The sequence below is a fragment of the Equus asinus genome, chromosome 2 (genome assembly GCF_041296235.1).
Source record: "Equus asinus isolate D_3611 breed Donkey chromosome 2, EquAss-T2T_v2, whole genome shotgun sequence".
NCBI lineage: Eukaryota > Metazoa > Chordata > Mammalia > Perissodactyla > Equidae > Equus > Equus asinus.
In genome coordinates, this window is record NC_091791.1 from 8,421,656 (window position 1) to 8,440,136 (window position 18,481).

At 52.3% G+C, this 18,481-nt stretch overlaps 1 protein-coding gene across 1 annotated transcript in view; it reads left to right on the top strand.

Annotated features, from left to right (window-relative positions):
- The window catches only part of FAM53B (family with sequence similarity 53 member B), an 81,715-nt gene that overhangs the window by 18,955 nt on the left and 44,279 nt on the right, over window positions 1-18,481 (top strand). The window contains exon 3 of the mRNA XM_014857700.3: window positions 3,641-4,419. Coding sequence (XP_014713186.1) covers window positions 3,641-4,419 — 779 coding nt within the window. The remainder of the gene's footprint in view (window positions 1-3,640; window positions 4,420-18,481) is intronic.

The window sequence follows — 18,481 nt, forward strand, 5'->3', positions numbered from 1 at the left end:
CAACCCCAGTCCTCACTGGGGATTTGATAGTTAACTTAAAAATAAATTGAATGCCCACCCCTCTGTATATAGATGTTACCTGTGCTCATTCCGCAGTCCATTTGTTAAACTTTGGTTTTATAAAGAATTGCTGGTATGAAAGAGTTACTCTTCAGGGCTGGGTCCACAGAACCAAGAGGAGTGTGCTCTATGCGCTGTTTCAGAAATTTTCAAGGGTGATCTTGATTCCTCCTGATTCTTGTCTGACTTCCGATGTCGCAGGAAGTTTGGTGTGCCTGGTGTGTAGAGTCTCCTGGGAAGGCGATAAGTAGACAGGGCCCTGGATGCAGGCTCAGATGTTTGCATTCTTTCTGTAAGGCAATGGGCAGCTGCTGAAGGGGATGGACTACGACAGGTGTGTTGGCCTCAGGAAGTTCTCTGGAGGCAGTGAGGAAGTGGGACTGGGTAGGGAGGCCTGAGGAGTCCAGTGAAGAAGCACCAAGATCACGAGATGGCCACGGGAGAGGAACAGCACTGCCAGATGAGAGAGACCATGTTCATGCTTAACTGGCTCCCAATTCCTCCTTCTTCTCATGATTTCCCTAGAGATGGGGAAAATTCCAGGCCAGTGAAATAAAAATGGAACAGAAAGTGGTGTCCTCCGAAGATGGGATCAATCTCTCTTAATTTCACGGGTTTCCCAGGGCCTGAATGAGACACATTCTGTAGTGTACTTCAGGCTCCTTACAGGGCTACTGTAGTGCCATCTTAGGGCCCTCACTGCTCTGTGGCTGGACCCACTGGTTCCTTCCTCAGTCTGCCACATTCATGGCCCATCTGGCGCCTCAGTGCCTTGTCCCAAAAGAGAAGTTGGTGGCCAGCGTTATTCTATGGGAACTTCCTGAAAAACCAAAGGAGTAAACGGAGAGGAGGGTGGGGTTGTCGGCGTAGGCGTGACCCTGGCACGGTGCAAGCAAGCTTGGTGGTCACGTCCCCCACATATCTGGAAATACATTTGTCCTTATGTGAAATGTAGAAGAAACTATAGGAAAACAAAAAGGAGAAAATATAAATCAGCCAGCCATCTGCCAATCGTCTCTATCTTGGTTTATTTCCTTTTTATCATCACGTATAACATACAGATTTTACTAAGGAGGAATCATGCTGTCTATACAGTTTTACATCCTGTTTCTTTAAGCTCAGCTTTATATCGTTAACATTTCCCACATCATTGATATTCCTTTTTTTTTTTTTGAGGAAGATTAGCCCTGAGCTAACATCTGCTGCCACTCCTCCTCCTTTTGCTGAGGAAGACTGGCCCTGAGCTCACATCCGTGCCCATCTTCCTCTGCTTTATCTGTGGGATGCCTACCACAGCATGGCTTGCCAAGTGGTGCCATGTCCACACCCGGGATCTGAACTGGCGAACCCCCAGCCACCAAAGCGGAATGTGCACACTTAACCGCTGCGCCACTGGGCCAGCCTCATTGATATTCTTTTTAAAACTCTGCTTTTTTCGTGCTCCGTGCTTTTCTTTGATACTTTAGTTAACAAGTAGGATATTTTCGTTCTGTTTACCATTTTGCTATCACTCATATCATTTTGAGGAACATCATCGTACATAAATCTCCACTTTTTCCTGAGGATAACTTTTTTCTTCCAGATCAGATAACATGCCTCAGTCAGTGCTGGTTTGCATTTCTTTTCATTTTACTTTAGCGTTAGTTTACTGCGCTTTTACTGCTGACCGATGTCAAATTGAAACTTTTAACAGAATGGTGAATACTTGAGGGATGGTGGGTAGTGAAGACATACTTTGAACAACATATATGTTACTTGCAAAAAGTTAATTTTGGGTAATAATTTATCAAATTCAGTTAAAGGAACATGTATTGAGCTTTGCTGTGCACCAGAGCCAGGGAAGATTCAGGAATGAGGTGAACTGGATGTTTAGTGACAGTCCTGCTTTGTTCCCAGCTGGCCTAACTGGGCTTGAGGACAACCTCTCTCCCACACCTCCAGCTTCTGAGGCCCTCACGTGGGAACAGCCTCTGGACAGTTCCTCCCGCATCCGCTGCCCAGGGTCCCAGGCTCTCAGGCTCTGCGTCTCGTGACTGCAGCAGGGTGCCCTAGAGGAAGGAGTGTCACATGTAGCCCTGATGTGGCTTTTCCTTTGGATCGTGAAGCTCCTTTTGGGCCTCACTGGTCATTCCCTTTGAACCTTTCAAGAAGCTGCCGCTTGTGACACTCAGCATGGGATCAGTCCCTCAGATGTGTCTCTCAGTGCCCTTTGAGAAGTGGCCACTGAGAGGAGAAAGATGTGTAGTCCTTGCTGCCTGGAAGTTACATCACAATTTTCTGAGCAAACAGCCCATCTTGCATGACTAGAAAGGTCCTTGAGAGCAGAGCCACTGTCAGGTTTCCCTGTGTTTCCCCTCAGTGCTGTAGCGTAGTGAAAAGAGCATGGGCTTTGGGTTGGACCAGCCCAGGTTTGCATCCTGTCATTTATTAGCTGTGTGGCCCTGGGCCACTTACTCAACCTCCTCAAGCCTCAGTCTCCCATCTGGGCAGTGGCAGTGTGGTGGATGGGATTACCCCGCCCATGGTGGGTGCTCAGGAACTGATTGCAGTGCTGTGAGGTTCGGTGTGCATTAAGTACCTGCTGAATATCGTTTCAGGTTTCACTTCTGTCCTTCTACTGACTGAGTCAAGCTGTGGCTTTCTCTGTATTCACATTTGCACAGTTTATAAATATATATAGATTAGAAAAAATAGAACATGTTAACATGTTGATCCTGGGGAGCACAACATATTTCTTAACTTTGCTTTTGTATTATAAACTTGGGTATGAGAACTATGTCAAATTTATCTTCATTCTTCTAAAATTCTCAGCACAGCGCTTGATTCCACAGTAGAAAAACAGCAAATGGCTCTTGAATATTTCACTAAAATGAAGGTTCAAATACAAAGCCAGCGTCTCATAGCTGGGTCAGCTTATTTATTCATGCATTCAAGTGGAGACTTGAATATGGAAGTCTCAATTGTGCCCTTAAGTTTCTGCTGCCCAAGGCTTGCTCCTCTGCATTTTAACCACTTGACACATCCTTTGGTTCAGGGAGAAATCAAGTGCACGTGAGGAGAGTGTCCAGTGACTGGCCGCTACCTGGGTTGTTGATGTTGTGGAGGGGACATAAACCAGTAAAAGACCCAGTTTCTATTATCAGCAAGTATTTTAAAGATGGAATTCAGATGAACTAACCTGGCAGCACCCTCAGCCCCTTTTGACCTTGACCCTCTAAAATACCAAGGACTCATCTTTGGTCGTGGTCTTCTGCCCAGGCGTCGAGTCCCAGCTCAAGAGCAGCAGAGCGTTGAGATGGAGTGTAGCAGCCATGTTGCCCCAGCTCTGCTGCCGGCAGAGTATCAGGTGTCCCGGAGGATACCGGGATCCAGGTCTCACTCTACTTCTAACTCAACACCTTGGGACTTATGTCCCCTCTCTAAGCTCAGTTTCTCATCTGTGAAGTGAAGTTGGACTGGATGGTTTTTAAAACCATCTGGCTCTAAAATCCTGTTTAAAATGGGCTTTTGGTGAGGAGATAAGAGGGCTGGCATGAAGGCTTTCTCAAATCCTGTTTTCTCTTTGTCATTTATAAACCAGAAAATGACAGATGGCGAGACCTGGACAGGAAATGCCCTCTTCAGATTGACCAGCCAAGCGCCAGCATCTGGGAATGCCTCCCTGAGAAGTGTCAGGACAGCACTCTGTGGCACCGGGAGGCAGCAACCGCCTGTGCAGTGACCAACCTGATCAAAGACCTCAGCCTCAATGACCACAACGGGAACCCCTCAGCACCCCCCAGCAAGCGCCAGTGCCGGTCACTGTCCTTCTCTGATGAAATGTCCAGCTGCCGGACATCATGGAGGCCCTTGGGGTCCAAAGTCTGGACTCCTGTAGAAAAGAGACGATGTTACAGTGGGGGTAGTGTCCAGCGCTATTCCAATGGCTTCAGCACCATGCAGAGGAGCTCCAGCTTCAGCCTCCCTTCCCGGGCCAACATGCTCTCCTCGCCCTATGACCAGGCGGGATTTCACCACCGATTTGGAGGCCAGCCCTGCCAAGGGGTGCCAGGCTCAGCCACCTGTGGACAGGCAGGCGACATCTGGAGTTCTGACCCAAACCCTGTGGGAGGGGGCCGGCTTGACATGCAGCGGTCCCTCTCCTGCTCACATGAGCAGTTTTCCTTTGCAGAGTACTGTCCACCCTCAGCCAGCAGCACACCTGCCTCAACGCCAGAGCTGGCGAGACGCTCCAGTGGGCTCTCCCGCAGCCGCTCCCAGCCGTGTGTCCTTAATGACAAGAAGGTCGGCGTTAAGCGGCGGCGCCCTGAAGAGGTGCAGGAGCAGAGGCCTTCCCTAGACCTTGCCAAGATGGCACAGGTAAGAGCCCCAGCCGCATGAAAGGTGCTGCAGAGGCATCTAGGTGCTCAGTGGAGCCTCCGTTGGTCCTGGCCCATCTCAGGCAAATGCAGGCTGCCAGTTTCAGAAACGCCCAGGAGTGGGCCAATTTTCTTGTTTTTAAATCCTATTCAAAGAAAGCTAAAATCAAGTCTTTTGTGTGTGTCTATTTTTCTGCATTTAAAATCAGAGATACTCTTTCTCTGTGAACACAGTGCTAGTGGTACAAGAGCAGACAGATGGTGAGAGTCAGGGCGTCAGCAGGCAGACCAGTGTCACCCAACACTGGTGGTTCCCTTCTAGCACTTCGCTGGAGCCTCTCCCAGGAACCCATCCTTGCAGCCGCTGTAAGAAATGCTCACACAGACCAGGATTCAGGGTCATTTGGATTATGCTGATCCTGAGATCAGGGCCATGGGTAATGGCTTTAGAGAGTGCGAGATGGGGGGAGGCACTTACTCTTTTGATTAAATTGTCAAAAATGTGAGACCATCAAGAAATTGTGATCACTGTCCTCTGTGCCACGTCTGTAATAGTCTTCGCCGTTTCCTGTAGGCGAGGCCTCCGGCCACATGCCCCGTCACTTGCATTTTATCTCTGTATCTTGGAGCCCTGCCTTGAATTAACATGATCTTGGGTATTGATTTGAATGAGATGAACTTGGAGTTAATACACCGTTGTCAGGAGTCTCTAAGCCTGAGTGCCACCTGCGTTTGGTTCTTATGGGGGAGGCCCGAGGATGAGAGCATGCTGGTGAGACCCTGAGGGTAGGGTTGGCCCTTGTGACCTGTCCACTCAAGGGTGGGAGATGTGGTGGGTGGAATGTGGTGCTCTGGGTTCTGTGTCTGGGCGGCTCTCAGGTGCTTAATGCCACAGTTTGACTATGGTCTTTTCTGGTTTTGTTATGTAAGCATTGGTCATTGCTGGGTTTGACGGGGATGGAGACCTTGGCAGTGAGGGCGTGGCCTTGCTCTCACAGCATGTGGCCACGTCTGGTCAGGCAGCCTCATCATGTCCACTGCTTTTCGGGTGGGTATGACCACCTTCCTTCCGTGCCCAATGCTGCTGTTTCAGCTGGGCCTCCTTTCGTTTTTAGAATGGCAATGCAGTTTCTGTTTATGAAGTTTCCTTCTCCCTCCTTTAGTCCCCCTCCCAGCCTAGATCCCCCTCCCCGAAGAAAAGAGGTGCAGCTATCTCAAGGCTGGAGCACATACCTGGCCCCAGAGTCCAGACTTTCTGGCCACCTTTGCTCAAGAGCCCGGGCCACGGCCTGGCACAGCTGGAGGACGAGCTCGTCATGTGCTCCACCTCCTCTGTGCCCATGGGGTTCGCTTGGGGAAGAGCCCAAAGGAGGACTGGGCACACGTCCATTCTCTGCCCCTCATTTTCCAGTTTCCATTTCTTCCATCGCCGCTCCAGGTGTGTCCCTCTTTTTCCTAAGTGGAAGACATTTTTTACTTTAGTAGCTAGACAGCGATCGAACACGCTCATTTACATTGGACACGTGAGTGGAATTTTCCTTCTCTAGAAAAATTTAAATAGGTAAAAAGACTGGAAAGATGACAGATTTGGGTGACTTCTGAAGGAAACTCAGGGCCCTGAGTTCTGGGTGTGATAAATTTTTCAAAAATTTAACTGGCTTCAGTTAAATTTTTAATGCTGGGCTTATTTTATTAGCTAATAAGCTAGATAGGTAATAAAAACAGCTTACACGTGTTATTATCTTTTACCAGCCACAAGTTGGAATAATACCACTGGCATCACTGGAGACGTTTCCCGTCCTCAATTGGGTAGAAATCGTTTAAAAATATATTGCTCGGTGGGCTGTGCCCAGATGTGTGGATTGCTTCATGGCTCTAGGCAGGCCTCCAAGAGGCTGAGGAGGCTGCCTGTCTTTCCCTGGCCAAGGCCTGGGTAGGGCAGAGTCTGGGGAAAGTGGAGAAGGGGCCCCTGGGAGTACGTGTGCAAAAGGGCTGTGGCCAGAGCCCTGGGGGTAGACCCTGAGTGCCCAACCTCACCCTAAGCCTCTAGACCCCTGCCAGCCCTCTCTCCATGGGGCTCTGTCTGCTTGGGCTCTTCCACTGGCTGACTTATGGCCTCAGGAGGTGGGTGTTGCTTTTCCAGGAGCCTTGAAAGCCAGGCCCAGGGCAACCCCTGTGCATTTGAAAAGAGCTCTGGACCCAGCCTGGAACCTGTGGGGCCCTGAGCCTTGTACCCTGTGAGCTGGCATGTCACTGGTGTATAGGGACCTGCTCACAGCCACATATCAGCTGACGTGGGCCTTACTGCCCACAGACCCTAGCCTTCATAGCTGTGGCTTTACTTGGCATTTGTAACCCCCGGGCGGTGAGCAGGGTCTGCACATCTCTAGAAAGGCGGGCTTGTGCAAGGGTTGGCTGCTCCCTCTGCGTTTCCTGCCATTGTTTTCCCAAGCAGGATCATGGACTCTCTTTCATGGGTTTTTTGATCTTGGTTTATACGTTCACTTTTTTGGGGGGGTTCTTTGATGTCAAAGAGCCTCTTTGTGCGTGGGTTCTGGGACCAGATGCGTGAGAACCTCAGGTTGAATGTGAAAAGTAGCTTTTTGGTTAGACCTGTGGAATGGCTGGGGGTTCTGATAAATCCTGATTCCCTGGAGGCACTGACTGGGGCTGGGGCCTTCAGATCTCTCAGGGGATGTGTGATCATGGGGCTTTTCTCTGGCCATTAGTTAGGGCACCCAGGGTGAGGATGGTAGCCAGAGTCCCTCCAAATTGCCTGCAGAAAATGGACCAGGGAGAGAACCCAAGAAAGTCTGACCAGCAGGGGAGGGCAGAAGCTCCGCGGTTCAAGGCCCTGCCCTTGTGCACACCCACGGTGAGTTTAGCAGGAGAACTGCCCCGGGAGCGAGACACTGCCCTGAGGTGCAGACTCCAGGGCTGGAAGCAGAGGGTGTGAGAGGTAGGTGTAATCTTGGGCCTCGTCCATTCCAGCCCCTTCTGAGGAAACTGAGGCCCTTCTGGAGCATGGTGGGTTTACCTGTAGATCTGCATTTGAGGGGGGGACATCAACAAATCAGAAGGCCTCCAGAGTAGGGGCAGGAGGCTGGCAGCCCTGGGCAAACTGCTTAACATCTCTGTTTAGCAAATACCATCACCACCAATGACAACATAGGATTGTTGGGAGGAACAAGGGAAATAACATGTGTGCGTGTGTATAATGTGTGTGCACACACATATATGTCCATGTGTCTCTGTATATGGGTGTGCATGTGTATCTGTGTCTATCTATAGTACATATGTGTGTGTATCTTTGTACACACACATACACACACCACCTCGTGCACTGGCTGCCACACGGTGAATGCTGATAAAGATTTATTATCATTGTCATAATTGCAGGACTTGGGACGAAAGGCGTGGGTTTGTTCTGTGCAACTCTAGAGCCAGAACTGGGCCTGGAGGGTGGCGTTCCCAGAGGCATACTCAATCCATTATAAGGACTCCCTTTTTTCTTTATTTGTCCATCTTTTTCCTTCTGTTTTTACCCCCCCTTTTCTGACCTCACCCTTTATTTCTTCTTGTTTGTTCCTTTTCTTGCTTCATCCTCTTCCTTTGAAAATGGGAAGGAGGCCTGCCCTGCAGCTCAGAGCAGCCTGCAGTGAGCTCCGTGCTCAGAGCCGAGGGTTGTGACATGGTGACAGAATTGGAATAGCCACTTACCAGAGGATTGGCTGTGTGTGAGTGTTCTTGTTTTACATCCGTCGCCTGTGGAGCTAGAGTGGAAATGACCCTGGGAACCCACCAGATGCCCCTCCAGATGCCCTGTCCCTTCCCAGGCACACGTTTGAGGCACAGCTGTCCAGCCAGCTAGCAGCAGTGGCTCTCATCTCTCGTGGCAGTGAGGCTGGGATGTGGTGGATGGGGCTAGAAATTGGTTTCAGACTGTCTTTGCTCATGTCTTCTTAAAACCTCAGTGCCCAGCTCGTGGGCAGAGATGCTGAATGAGGCTGCAGGTGAGCAGGCCATCTGCGTCCTGAGTGAGGGAGGGTGACTATAGTGAGGAGAGCCCCAACTGGGAGAAATGATGCAAGGATCCAGCCCAGAAAGGCCCGCCCCTCCCTGTAATTGTAATTGCAACCACTTGGTTCTCAGAGCAAGATGCTCAGAGGCAGCCCAGAAAACCAGCCTGGCCCCATCCCTGCCCAGGTTTGATTCTACTAAGCTCCCCGCATGCTTTCCTCCTCACGTGGTCTGCTGAGGCCCCTTCTGCCTGGTGTTTTATGTGAAACCGCTCCCTCCCTTTTGCAAAATGACAGTGTGTGCCATTGAGGGCAGGGCTCAGCCTGAGCAGATGAGTTGTTTATTAGCAAGACTTTTGCTGACATTTTTAGTTATTGCTTTTTTGAGACCTGGTTTGACCACCAAGCGTTGTTTGACTCCCAGAGAGACCTGAGCTATGTGTGGCCATTTAGACATGGGTCACGTGTGTGTGAACAAAGATTTCAGAGACAGCAACAATGAAACATTACCCGCTAAATGCCGTGCCCCTGGCTGTCATGGTCCTTGCTGTATTTTTGACTCCAAGCTGGTGAGTTTGAAAGAGCAACAAATTGTATATCTCAACAGTGCTTTAAACAGAAGCAAGACATTTGTGAGGAGGGTCGGGATGCTGAAACAGAGGTTTGATTGATTGCAGCTGCCCACACACTGAGTCCCCCGAACCCCCTGGAGCAGGCCTCAGAACAGGCAGCAACTGTTGTGTTAGCAGATGTTTGAGGGGCGCATGAAAGCTGGCCGGGGGCAGTTTGGGGTAGGAAAGAGGCATGAGGTAGAAACGACGCCAAGAGCTGTGGTCCTGTGGACGAGTCCAGGAGAATGGGGTTGGCCAGGGCCCAGGGACTCTGATGGGTGAGTGAGTGCTGCTACAGAAAGTCATCAGTTGGGTTATCTGAGATGCTTATCAGTAACTCGTGGTTCTTCGCTGGCAAGGGCATCCCTGGGTGAGGCTCCCTCTGGTCTGTCTTCCATTCTCTACCCTGTGTGCCAGTGGGGGCCACCTTTAATGAGGGAGTGGCCCTCCTCGGCCACTAGGTTGGGTGGCCCTTTACACCGTTGACTCCTTGACCTTCTTGCTCAGGCAGCCCCAGCAGCTGCAGGCCAGCTGTGCTTTTCCTTGGCAAAGTCCCTGGGCTCAGGCCTGGCTTGCCCGGGCCTTTATCGCCTTCTCCTGTCCACTCTGCCAGTGGCTGGCCATGTGGCTGGTTTCAGTTTCCTGCTGCCTTGCATCCTTAGCACCCTTCCTATGTGCACGGGGAGTTGTTCTGACAGCAAGCAGAGGAATCCAGAGGTGCATCACCCTTTACAACATGGAATGCAGAGGGGTGTGAAGATCTGGTGAGGGGTAGGCATGGAAAGCCCTGGAATCCCAACTTGAATGAAATAAATGCTAAATAAAAGCAAAGGCAAAAGATACTGTGGGCACATGAGAGTACTTGCTTCTGAGGAGGAAGCAGTCAGGATGGGCTTGAACAAGGAAAAGAGCCTTTAAGACCTGGACTCTCAGAGCTTACAGAGGCCAGGGTGTGGCAGCTCTGGGCACTGATCCAGTGCGCCGCCTCCGTGTTCTCGACAGACATCGCTAATCAATCGTGGCAGTCTTTCTGGTTCAACTCAGGAAGTCTTAGAATCCTCCCCTCAGCCATCTCGGCAGCCACTGCTAACTGATCTACCGTCTCTGCTCTTGTCTATTCCCTCATTTGAGGGTGAGGCCTCCAGAGGCCAGGAAGAGTCGGTGACTTGCCCAAAGCCACGTGGTTAGTTAGGAGGCTGGGAATGTTGGAATGCGGGTTCAGTGCTCCTCCTGCTACCATGCTTCATCCTTGGTGAGGACTGCCCATTCAGCCCTTCCAGGTAGCTGGCACCTGCAGGGCAGAGGGCATGGAGGTGAACAGTGTGAGCTCCGGAGTCCGATGGGGCTCAGTTCCCCATTCTGCTTTTGAGCTGTGTGTCCTTGGGCAAGTCACCCTCCATCAGCCTCCGTTTCCTTGTCTAAGGTGGGAATGACAGTACCTATTTCCCGTGGGCATGGGGAGGAGTCATGTAGTGTGGATCCGGCCATGGTTGGTGGTTGGCACTCAGTGAAAGGCAGCTTTGACAAAGCCACGCCTTGCAGCCTGTTTCCTGTAGCTCCCGTTCCGGCAGTCAGCTGGGCCTGCCACTCCTGTTATACGCAGTATCAGTGTGAGGCCCAGGTCCTGCCAACAGAGGAATGGGTCGGGGCCTGAGCCAGGAGACTAGTTTCAGCTATCTCTAGTCTTTCTTTTCTCTCAGAAATAGGTGTGTCAGTGACACCATAGAACCCATGATGGGGATTCTCATAATTCGAGGAAACCCCTATTCAGACACCTGGGTCACTCCTTGCTGTCCCCAGTTGCAGTCACCAGGTTGCATAAGCAATTTGCTTAAGGTCACTCGGATCAGGGCCGAGTGTTGACACAATAGCTTTGATCTCCTAGGGAAATGAAAAATAGAAAGAGTTCAGCTGGGGACATGCCAGGGAGGCAGCTTTGAATGCCACTTGGTGATTTTCCATGCTTTAATTGAGAGTGTTTCTGAGTAGAAGAGTGTTTGAGAAGATGTGAGGCAATGAAGCTCTGGGGACACCCAGGGCTTTCTGGAGTCGGGGCCTGTGCTTCGTTAGCCAGTTGCCCAGTTGACGTGTTTGGAGCACCCTTAGCTTGCCAGGCCCTGCTCTAGCGCTGGGCGTGGAGGCCCCGGAGACAGAACCCTGCCCTCAGGAGGCTACAGCCTATGGGTGGGAGGGAGAGGGAACTTTCCCAGGAGAGGCACATCTGAAGACATCCCAGTCCTGCTTCATGGAAGCCAGAGTAGGAAGGGCCAGTGAACCAACTGGCTCTTGCTCCTTTGCCCGGCTTGACTCCAAGGGCCCACAGAGAGTGGTTTAGAGACACCCTCACGTCACTCCCAGCCTGCTGAAGAAGCAGAGTATGGGTTGAGACACCAGGAGACAGAGGCTTGTGGAGACTGGGGCCTTGTGCCAGAGCCCTGCCTAGGGGCTGGGCAACTTATGTGACCTCTCTGTGCCTCACTTTCCCCATCCATGAGGTAGGGTAGCAATGCCCTCTTTCATCGTATTACTGGCAGCATTAAAAGAGTTTATTTGTGTTTGTCCAGGGTGAGTGCTCAGTAAGAGTTAGCTACGATCGTTCCTATTAGGAGTCACCTTTTAGGAGTATGGAGAGAAATTTGTCAGAAGGAAGGAACTGCTCTTCATCGAATGTGAGCGATCCTCACCATGGGGATTCTTTGCCTCTGCAGCTCTGAGGTTCTCAGCCGTATTCTGCCTCCCCAGAAGAGGGGCTGGAGCCCAGAGGCTTGCCTGAGGGCCTGAGTTGAGTTGCTGGGTTGCATCGTTGGGTTTTGAACCCAGGGCTCTCTGACTTCAAGGTCAGGGTTTTCCCCTGGTATTGCAGTGTAGATGCTTCCCATATCACAAGGGAGACAAAGTGTGGCCTGTTAGAACAGAGCTGCATTTGGAGTCAGAAGACCTGGGTTGAGACCCAGCTCTGCACCGGCTGTGTTGTGACCTTGAGCCAGTTGTCCCGCTTCTCTGAGCCCCAGATTTCTGACAGCTTGCTAGGCTTCTCCCCGGAGTCTGAATCAGTGGGTCTGGGCCAGGCTCCTGGTACCTGGGTGTTTGGGAAGCTCCCCAGGTGAGTGGGGGTTTGGAAGCAGCAGAGATGGGCACAGGCCCAGCTCAGTGACTCTGCAGAGGCTGGGGCATGGGCTTGTCTCATGTGGAAACTGCATTGAGAGTTGCGGCCCCTCGGTCAGGAGGAACTGGCTCAGCCTGGATTAGGAAAGGCCTAATGGAGAATGGATTCAAGAGCCCAGTTTTCTAACTTCCAAGCCCTAGGACGGGGGCCTCCTGAGCCACTGTGCCTAGCAGAGCAATGGCATCCCCACCTGCTAGTGAAGCTTCCAGAGCACTAAAGAGGGGTTGGGGTTGACTTATGCTGAGTTGGGGATGTAGCTACCTCAGAATTGTCTGGAAAAACGTCTAATATGTAGTGTTGGACATTTCCAAGGCAAGTCCTTATGCATGGGTTGTTAAAAGCAGGTCCACTCGATATCCCGAGTTTTATGTTCGGCAGCAGGGTGAATGACCAGGACCCAGTGTGGGTGTTTATACCCTGTCCAGATGCTGTGTGTGGGGGGCTTCTCTGGTCCCTGGTAGTGTTTGAAAGAGGCCAGGCTTCCAGAGTATTGTCATGGAGTGCACTGGAATCAGTATGATGAGGGAAACAAGCTGCGAGTCGGCCTTGGCAGGAGAAGTGCACGTGCAAAGATTGGAGTCAGGAGGGGGCTGGGAGGAGACCCGGTGTGGCTGGAGCAGAGTGGGTGAGGGGGACACAAGTCCTGCGCACAGGGGACCTTCTTGGTAGGTCCTCCAGAGCTGTTTGGCTTTTATTCTGAGTGCAGCAGGAAGCATCAGAGAGTTTTAAGCAGGGGAGCAACAGCACCCCTAAAAAAGCTCCTTCTGGCTGCAGTGAACAGCATGGACTGAGGGGTTTGGGGGAAGCAGGAGGCTGTGGGCAGGCACAGTAGTGGGCAAGACCAGAACAGGGGCAGTGGACATGTTGATTCCTGTTAGAGGCTCAAGCATTCTGGAGGTGGGATCAACAGGGCCAGCCGATGGGTTAATCCTGTCATTGGTTTCCAACCCACCCTAGTCATAGACCTCAATGGGCAAAGAATCAAGCACCCTGATCTCCAAAGATGATAGCATCCTTTAAGCTATCCTGTTTAGTGTTTGCTGATTGTAAGTCCCTCTTGTTATCTAACCCGCAGTCCTCACTTTGCTCACATTTCTTCTTGATCTTGTAGAAATGAAGTCTAATCGATCACCATGATTCATTTTGTTTCCACAAGTGTCCTTGAAGCCGTCCTACCCCCAAATCCTTATGTATCGGTGCTTTGCCAGCCCAGGCTGCCCTTTCCTATCCTGTGGAAGCTTGATTCCTACCCTTTCCCATCAGTGCTGTCTCTGAGCCTCTGACTCCTTTGCTGAAGCTTCTTTGTCCCTGTCCACTTGAAACTGGGTGCCCCGTTTGGGACTTGGCCTGGAGAAGGCTGGGGTGGCATAAGGCCACAGGAGGATTCTCTCAGTTTTGAATGCTTGTCACGCTGGATCTCATCTCAGCTGTGCCACATCTGGTCTGTTTACAATAGCTAGGGCAGCATCTCTGGAAAATGAGGGGCCTTGATGGCCTGCCTGAATCTGCTAATAGAGCCACGTCATCCCAGCCCAACCTGGAAGGATGCAGGGCAAGGGGGCACTCGACAGACCTAGAAGGAATACAGCATTCCCTGTCCTGTTCCTGTTTCCATACTGGGATGGGATAGCGCCTCCTGGGAAGGATCTCCAAGGCGTTCAGAGCCCCAGGGAGGGCTGTGAGAGCCCCAGGGGCTGGAGGCAGGGAAGCAAAGGGAGGTGTCACTGAGACCGACATGTGATTAATTATGGGCCAGGCCCAGAGCCAATAGTTTTGATGCCTGCTGCTGGCTTTACCCAGTATAGGCCACTGCTTTTCGTGGGGACCAGCACAGAATGAAACCTATTTTTTTGGGGGGAGAGGAAGATTAGCCCTGAGCTAACATCACCCACCAATCCTCCTTTTTTTGCTGAGGAAGATTAGCCCTGAGCTAACATCCATGCCCATCTTCTTCCACTCTATATGTGGGATGCCTGCCACAGCATGGCTTGATAAGCAGTGCATAGGTCCTGGGATCTGAACCGATAAACCCCAGGCTGCCGAAGTGGAGTGCACAAACTTAACTGCTACACCACTGGGCTGGCCCCAGAATGAAAGCTTAATTTAGCCCATTTTGCCTTTTGTGACACAGTCCTCTGTCGTCCCCAGCAAGGCATCAACACAGGGTTTCCCCTGTTGACATGAGACATTTATCTATAACATTTTTGTGGTATTAGCTGCCCTGAATTACTGCCCTTTCTTGCAACTTCAGGCCACAGTCGAGAACTACAGAAAGCAAATGCCACACAGGAGGGCAGACCCTTTGCTGCCGTCCCCAAGCCAGCAGGAACTTGGTTTGACTGGACTTGAAGTGGGTGTTAATTGGCTATTTATGGCCAAAAGATTAACAATGCCTCCTTTGAAAGTTAGGCATAGTGGAACTCTTGGATAATTCCTTTTGGGGAGGGGTGACTTTTTTTCTCTTTTGGAAAACAAAAGAAATAGTTGGTTCCAAAATACAACGCAACCACCAGAAGCTGCGTTTGTGAGCAGTAGCAGTGAGCCCACATCAGTCATATGTCACAGAAGGCCACTGGGCGCCTAGCCCCTTCCCTGAAATAGTGCAGGGTCCCATCATGCATTTAATCTTCGTGGAGCGGGTGGGGGCTGTGGGGGGCTGCAGCTGTTTTCTTGCCAGAGTTCTGCACAAGGAGAGAGTGCAGCAGGCCGCCTGGACCAGCCACGGCCCTGTCAGGGGACAGAAACCAGCCTGTGTGTCCACAGAGAATTCACTGTGAGCAGTGCTGACTAGGTTTCTGAAGAACTGAGAAGCCAAGACACTAACACCAGGTATCATAGAGGAAGCAACCGCAGGAAGCTGCTCCCACCCTGCCTGGGGCAGCCAAGGGAACAGGCTCTATTCTGAAAGCTTGCAGGCTTGGCGTCCACGGGCCTCCCAAGGCTGGGACCCAGACCCTGACGAGATGGCACTGGCTGCTGGGGTTGAGGAAAGGGAGGGTGATGAAGTTGGTTCTGCACGTGTTGGAAAAGCTGTGAACTGGAGGCAACTGCTGTGAATGGGGCAAACTGCTCCTGCTGGGTCAGGAAGCATGGCTGGGTGACAACGACAGCCATAGGAAGCAGACTGGAAGATGCTAGGCCCTCCTCCCTCTTCCAGCCTCAGGGTCTGCCCTAATACTCCTATTGGCAGAGCCTCTCCGGGAGCAGATGGAATAGCCCCGCCCCCTGAGCAGAGGGCTGAAGCAGGAGTGAGCCTGGAGCTGAGACACCTGGGGAGCTCCAGGATCTGAGCTGACCATTGCTGCCTGTGGGACCGCTTGCCCTTACCTTTACGTAATTCCTATGTGCGAGGGACTGGCCAGAGGGCAGACTGTCAACATCAGGCCAAGCATGCTTCTCTCACTCCCATCTCGCATCCTAGAACATGAAGCTAGGGATCTGTTCTCTCTTCTCCGCCCCTTACCACTTCATCCTCACTCAGCAGGTACTTACCTGGTGTGTGCCGGGTGCCTGGCACTCGGCTAGGCCCTGGAGATATTTTTGCAAGACACACCTGATTGCCACTTTCATGTAAACTCCTTTCCAGATAGGGGATAGATAACAAGCAAGCAAGCAGCAGGTGAGATCGGTTCAGATGGTGATAGTGCCGCGAAGGAAACAAACCGGGCCGCTGTGGCTGGCAGTGCCAGGAGGGAGGAGAGGAGATGGCAGTGGCTGGCTTTAGATTGGAGCGACAGAAGAGGCCGCTCTGAGGAGGTGACTTTTGTGCCAAGGGCCAACTGAGGAGACGTGTTCAGCCACGCAAAGGTGATGGGGGCGAGCATCCTAAGTAGAGGGAATAGCAAGCACAGGCCTTGGGAGGTGGGATGGATGCGGCAAGTTCAGGGCGAAGCAAGCCCATGTGACAGGGTCCTGAGCGAGGGGGTATGCAGGAAGGCCATTGGAGGGTTGGCAGGGCCAGCCCTGGGCAGGCCTTGCGCTAAGCCCAGGAGGAAGCCATAGGGGCTTCTGAGCCAGCATCTGATGTGGTTCACTGGGGATGGGACCCTCTGCATCAAATGCCTTGGGAATTGGACCTCAGACTGCACTTGGGGGAGACTGTGGTGCAAAGAGGTCCTGGCAAGAAGGTGTGTGAGGGAGAAACCACACTGAGGGAGGCACTGAGGCAGGGGCCCAGGCACTGGGGGGCTGAGGGGCTGGAGGGGTAAGTTGGACACCTCCTGCCATGTGTCTCTCACAGTGGAATACCACCTCCTATCCCCCGCTGCTGGCCAGTGGCAGCGCATGGTCCTTGGCTCATCCCCTCTCCACATTTTTACACATCATCCTGGCTCTGGCACTGGGAAGCGGGGTCCTGACTCCCAACTGTACTGGCCTGCGTTTGTGGGGGGCTTGGTTGTTCTGGGCCCTCCTTCAGGGGTGTGGTCTTCTCACTGAAGACCACAGGGAGAGGCTCCTCTGCTTCCTCTTCAGGGAAGAAAATTAAGTGTCAGCTGTCTGCTCACCTGCCAAGTGACAGAGCAGTGACTGGAGTCCTGTTCAGTCTTTGGCCCCCCCATGGCCCCTGGGCCATGACCTCTCCAAAGGGCCCGTTCCTGGGGTGAGCTCTGCCACCACTTGTGAATCACTGGCCCAGGTGAGTCTGGGACCTGTTCTAGGCTTCGGGTTCCCTGACAATAAGGTGGGGATGGTGACATCCTCACCATGGGACTGCTCACAGCCTTTGGCCCAGGGCCTGGTGCACAGGACATTCTCAGGAAGCATGGCTGTTATTTATCATATCCACTGGACCATACACTGATGAAGTTGCCTCGAGATTCTAATATCTGGCCATCCAAACCCCATTGCCCAGACTCGTCCTCCCAGCCCTTGGGCAGACTGTGCGTTTCTTGAGCTGTGAGTTTTCTGGCTGGTAGACAGGGCACCGGGGGCCTTAGAGAGGCTTGTGTATGGCACTAGGGCCTCTCTAGGAGGGGCTTCAGCTCTGCCCTGGCAGTGTGCTTTAGCTGTCCTGTTCCAGGTCCTCCTCTTGTACAAGGCTGTGGCACAAGGGAGACCGGCCCGGCACTCTGACCCTGCCGTGCTGAGAGGAGGCATCCAGAAAATGCTATTATGTCCCTCAGGTGGACCTCTCCAGAATTTGGGATAATCCTTTTAGTGCCCAAAGCAGAGCCTTGCCTTCCCATTTTTTGCAACTTGCTGGAAGATCTCTGGTCCCTGGGCCACTGCCATCCAACCCCATCCCCAGTGTGGCTCTTCCTCACAGGGAGGGGAGGGGGTCCCAGCTGGTTCTGCACTTGCCCAGGCCCCGGGCCTGGCCGGCCTCCCCTCCGAGAACAGCCAGCTGTTCTGGACGCAGCCCCTGGGCATTCCTCTCCCTTCCCTCCTGGTCCTGCTCGTCCTCCCTGAGAGGCACCTCTGAAGTGACCGGCGTGCCTGGGCATGGGGAGAAGAGGCATGAGGAAAGGGCTTTCTGTGAAATGAAGATGCCTAGCACACCCCTTACTGAACTGACTTGGCAAAAAACGTGAGAGGTGGCTTTGAGGGTTGGTTGGGGGGCGCTTGGCCCGGCCTGGTCCTGGGCTATGCTCACACTCACATGAGGTGGGGGGCGGCCCGGGCTCCTCTCGGCCCTTGCAGCCCCACCTCTCCACGGTTCTCTTCTTGCCTGTCACCTCATTTTCTCGCCTTTGTCTTTGTCTGCCTGGGTTCCTATCTTGTCATGCCATTCTGTCTCGGAGCCTTGCATGTCCCTGTGGAGGGATAGATCCTGCCTGGGGCTCAGTGCCTTGGTCCAGTTGTCCAGACAGTTCTAACTGCACCCACTCTGGGCAAACGCATGTGTCCTGTAGCCCCTGGATAGTTGGGACCAGCTTTAAACAGGCCTAGTCCACCTAGAGAAATTCCATCCCACTTTAGTCTGGAATAGTCTTGAACAATGGAATTTTCCGAGAATTGATGGCAAATTAAAATGGGAACAAGTATGCAGGCTGGGGAGCTAGTGGAAGAAAAGACCCTTTTTTTGCTGGGTATGGGCCTGCTCAGAAACAGTCCAGGCAGGAGAGATACAGCACAGTGTGCTTTAGCAGATGTGGACTGATTATGCAGCATTAACTATTTGGCAAGAGAAAGGAGATGGCATCTGAAATGGTGTGAGGTTAATTGTCACTCGTCAGAGACACCAGAGCTTCAGCGTGATGCACACGGGGAAACTATGAGCAAATACATGTGCCAGCATCTGCCCCAAAACCTAGGTTGCAGGAGATG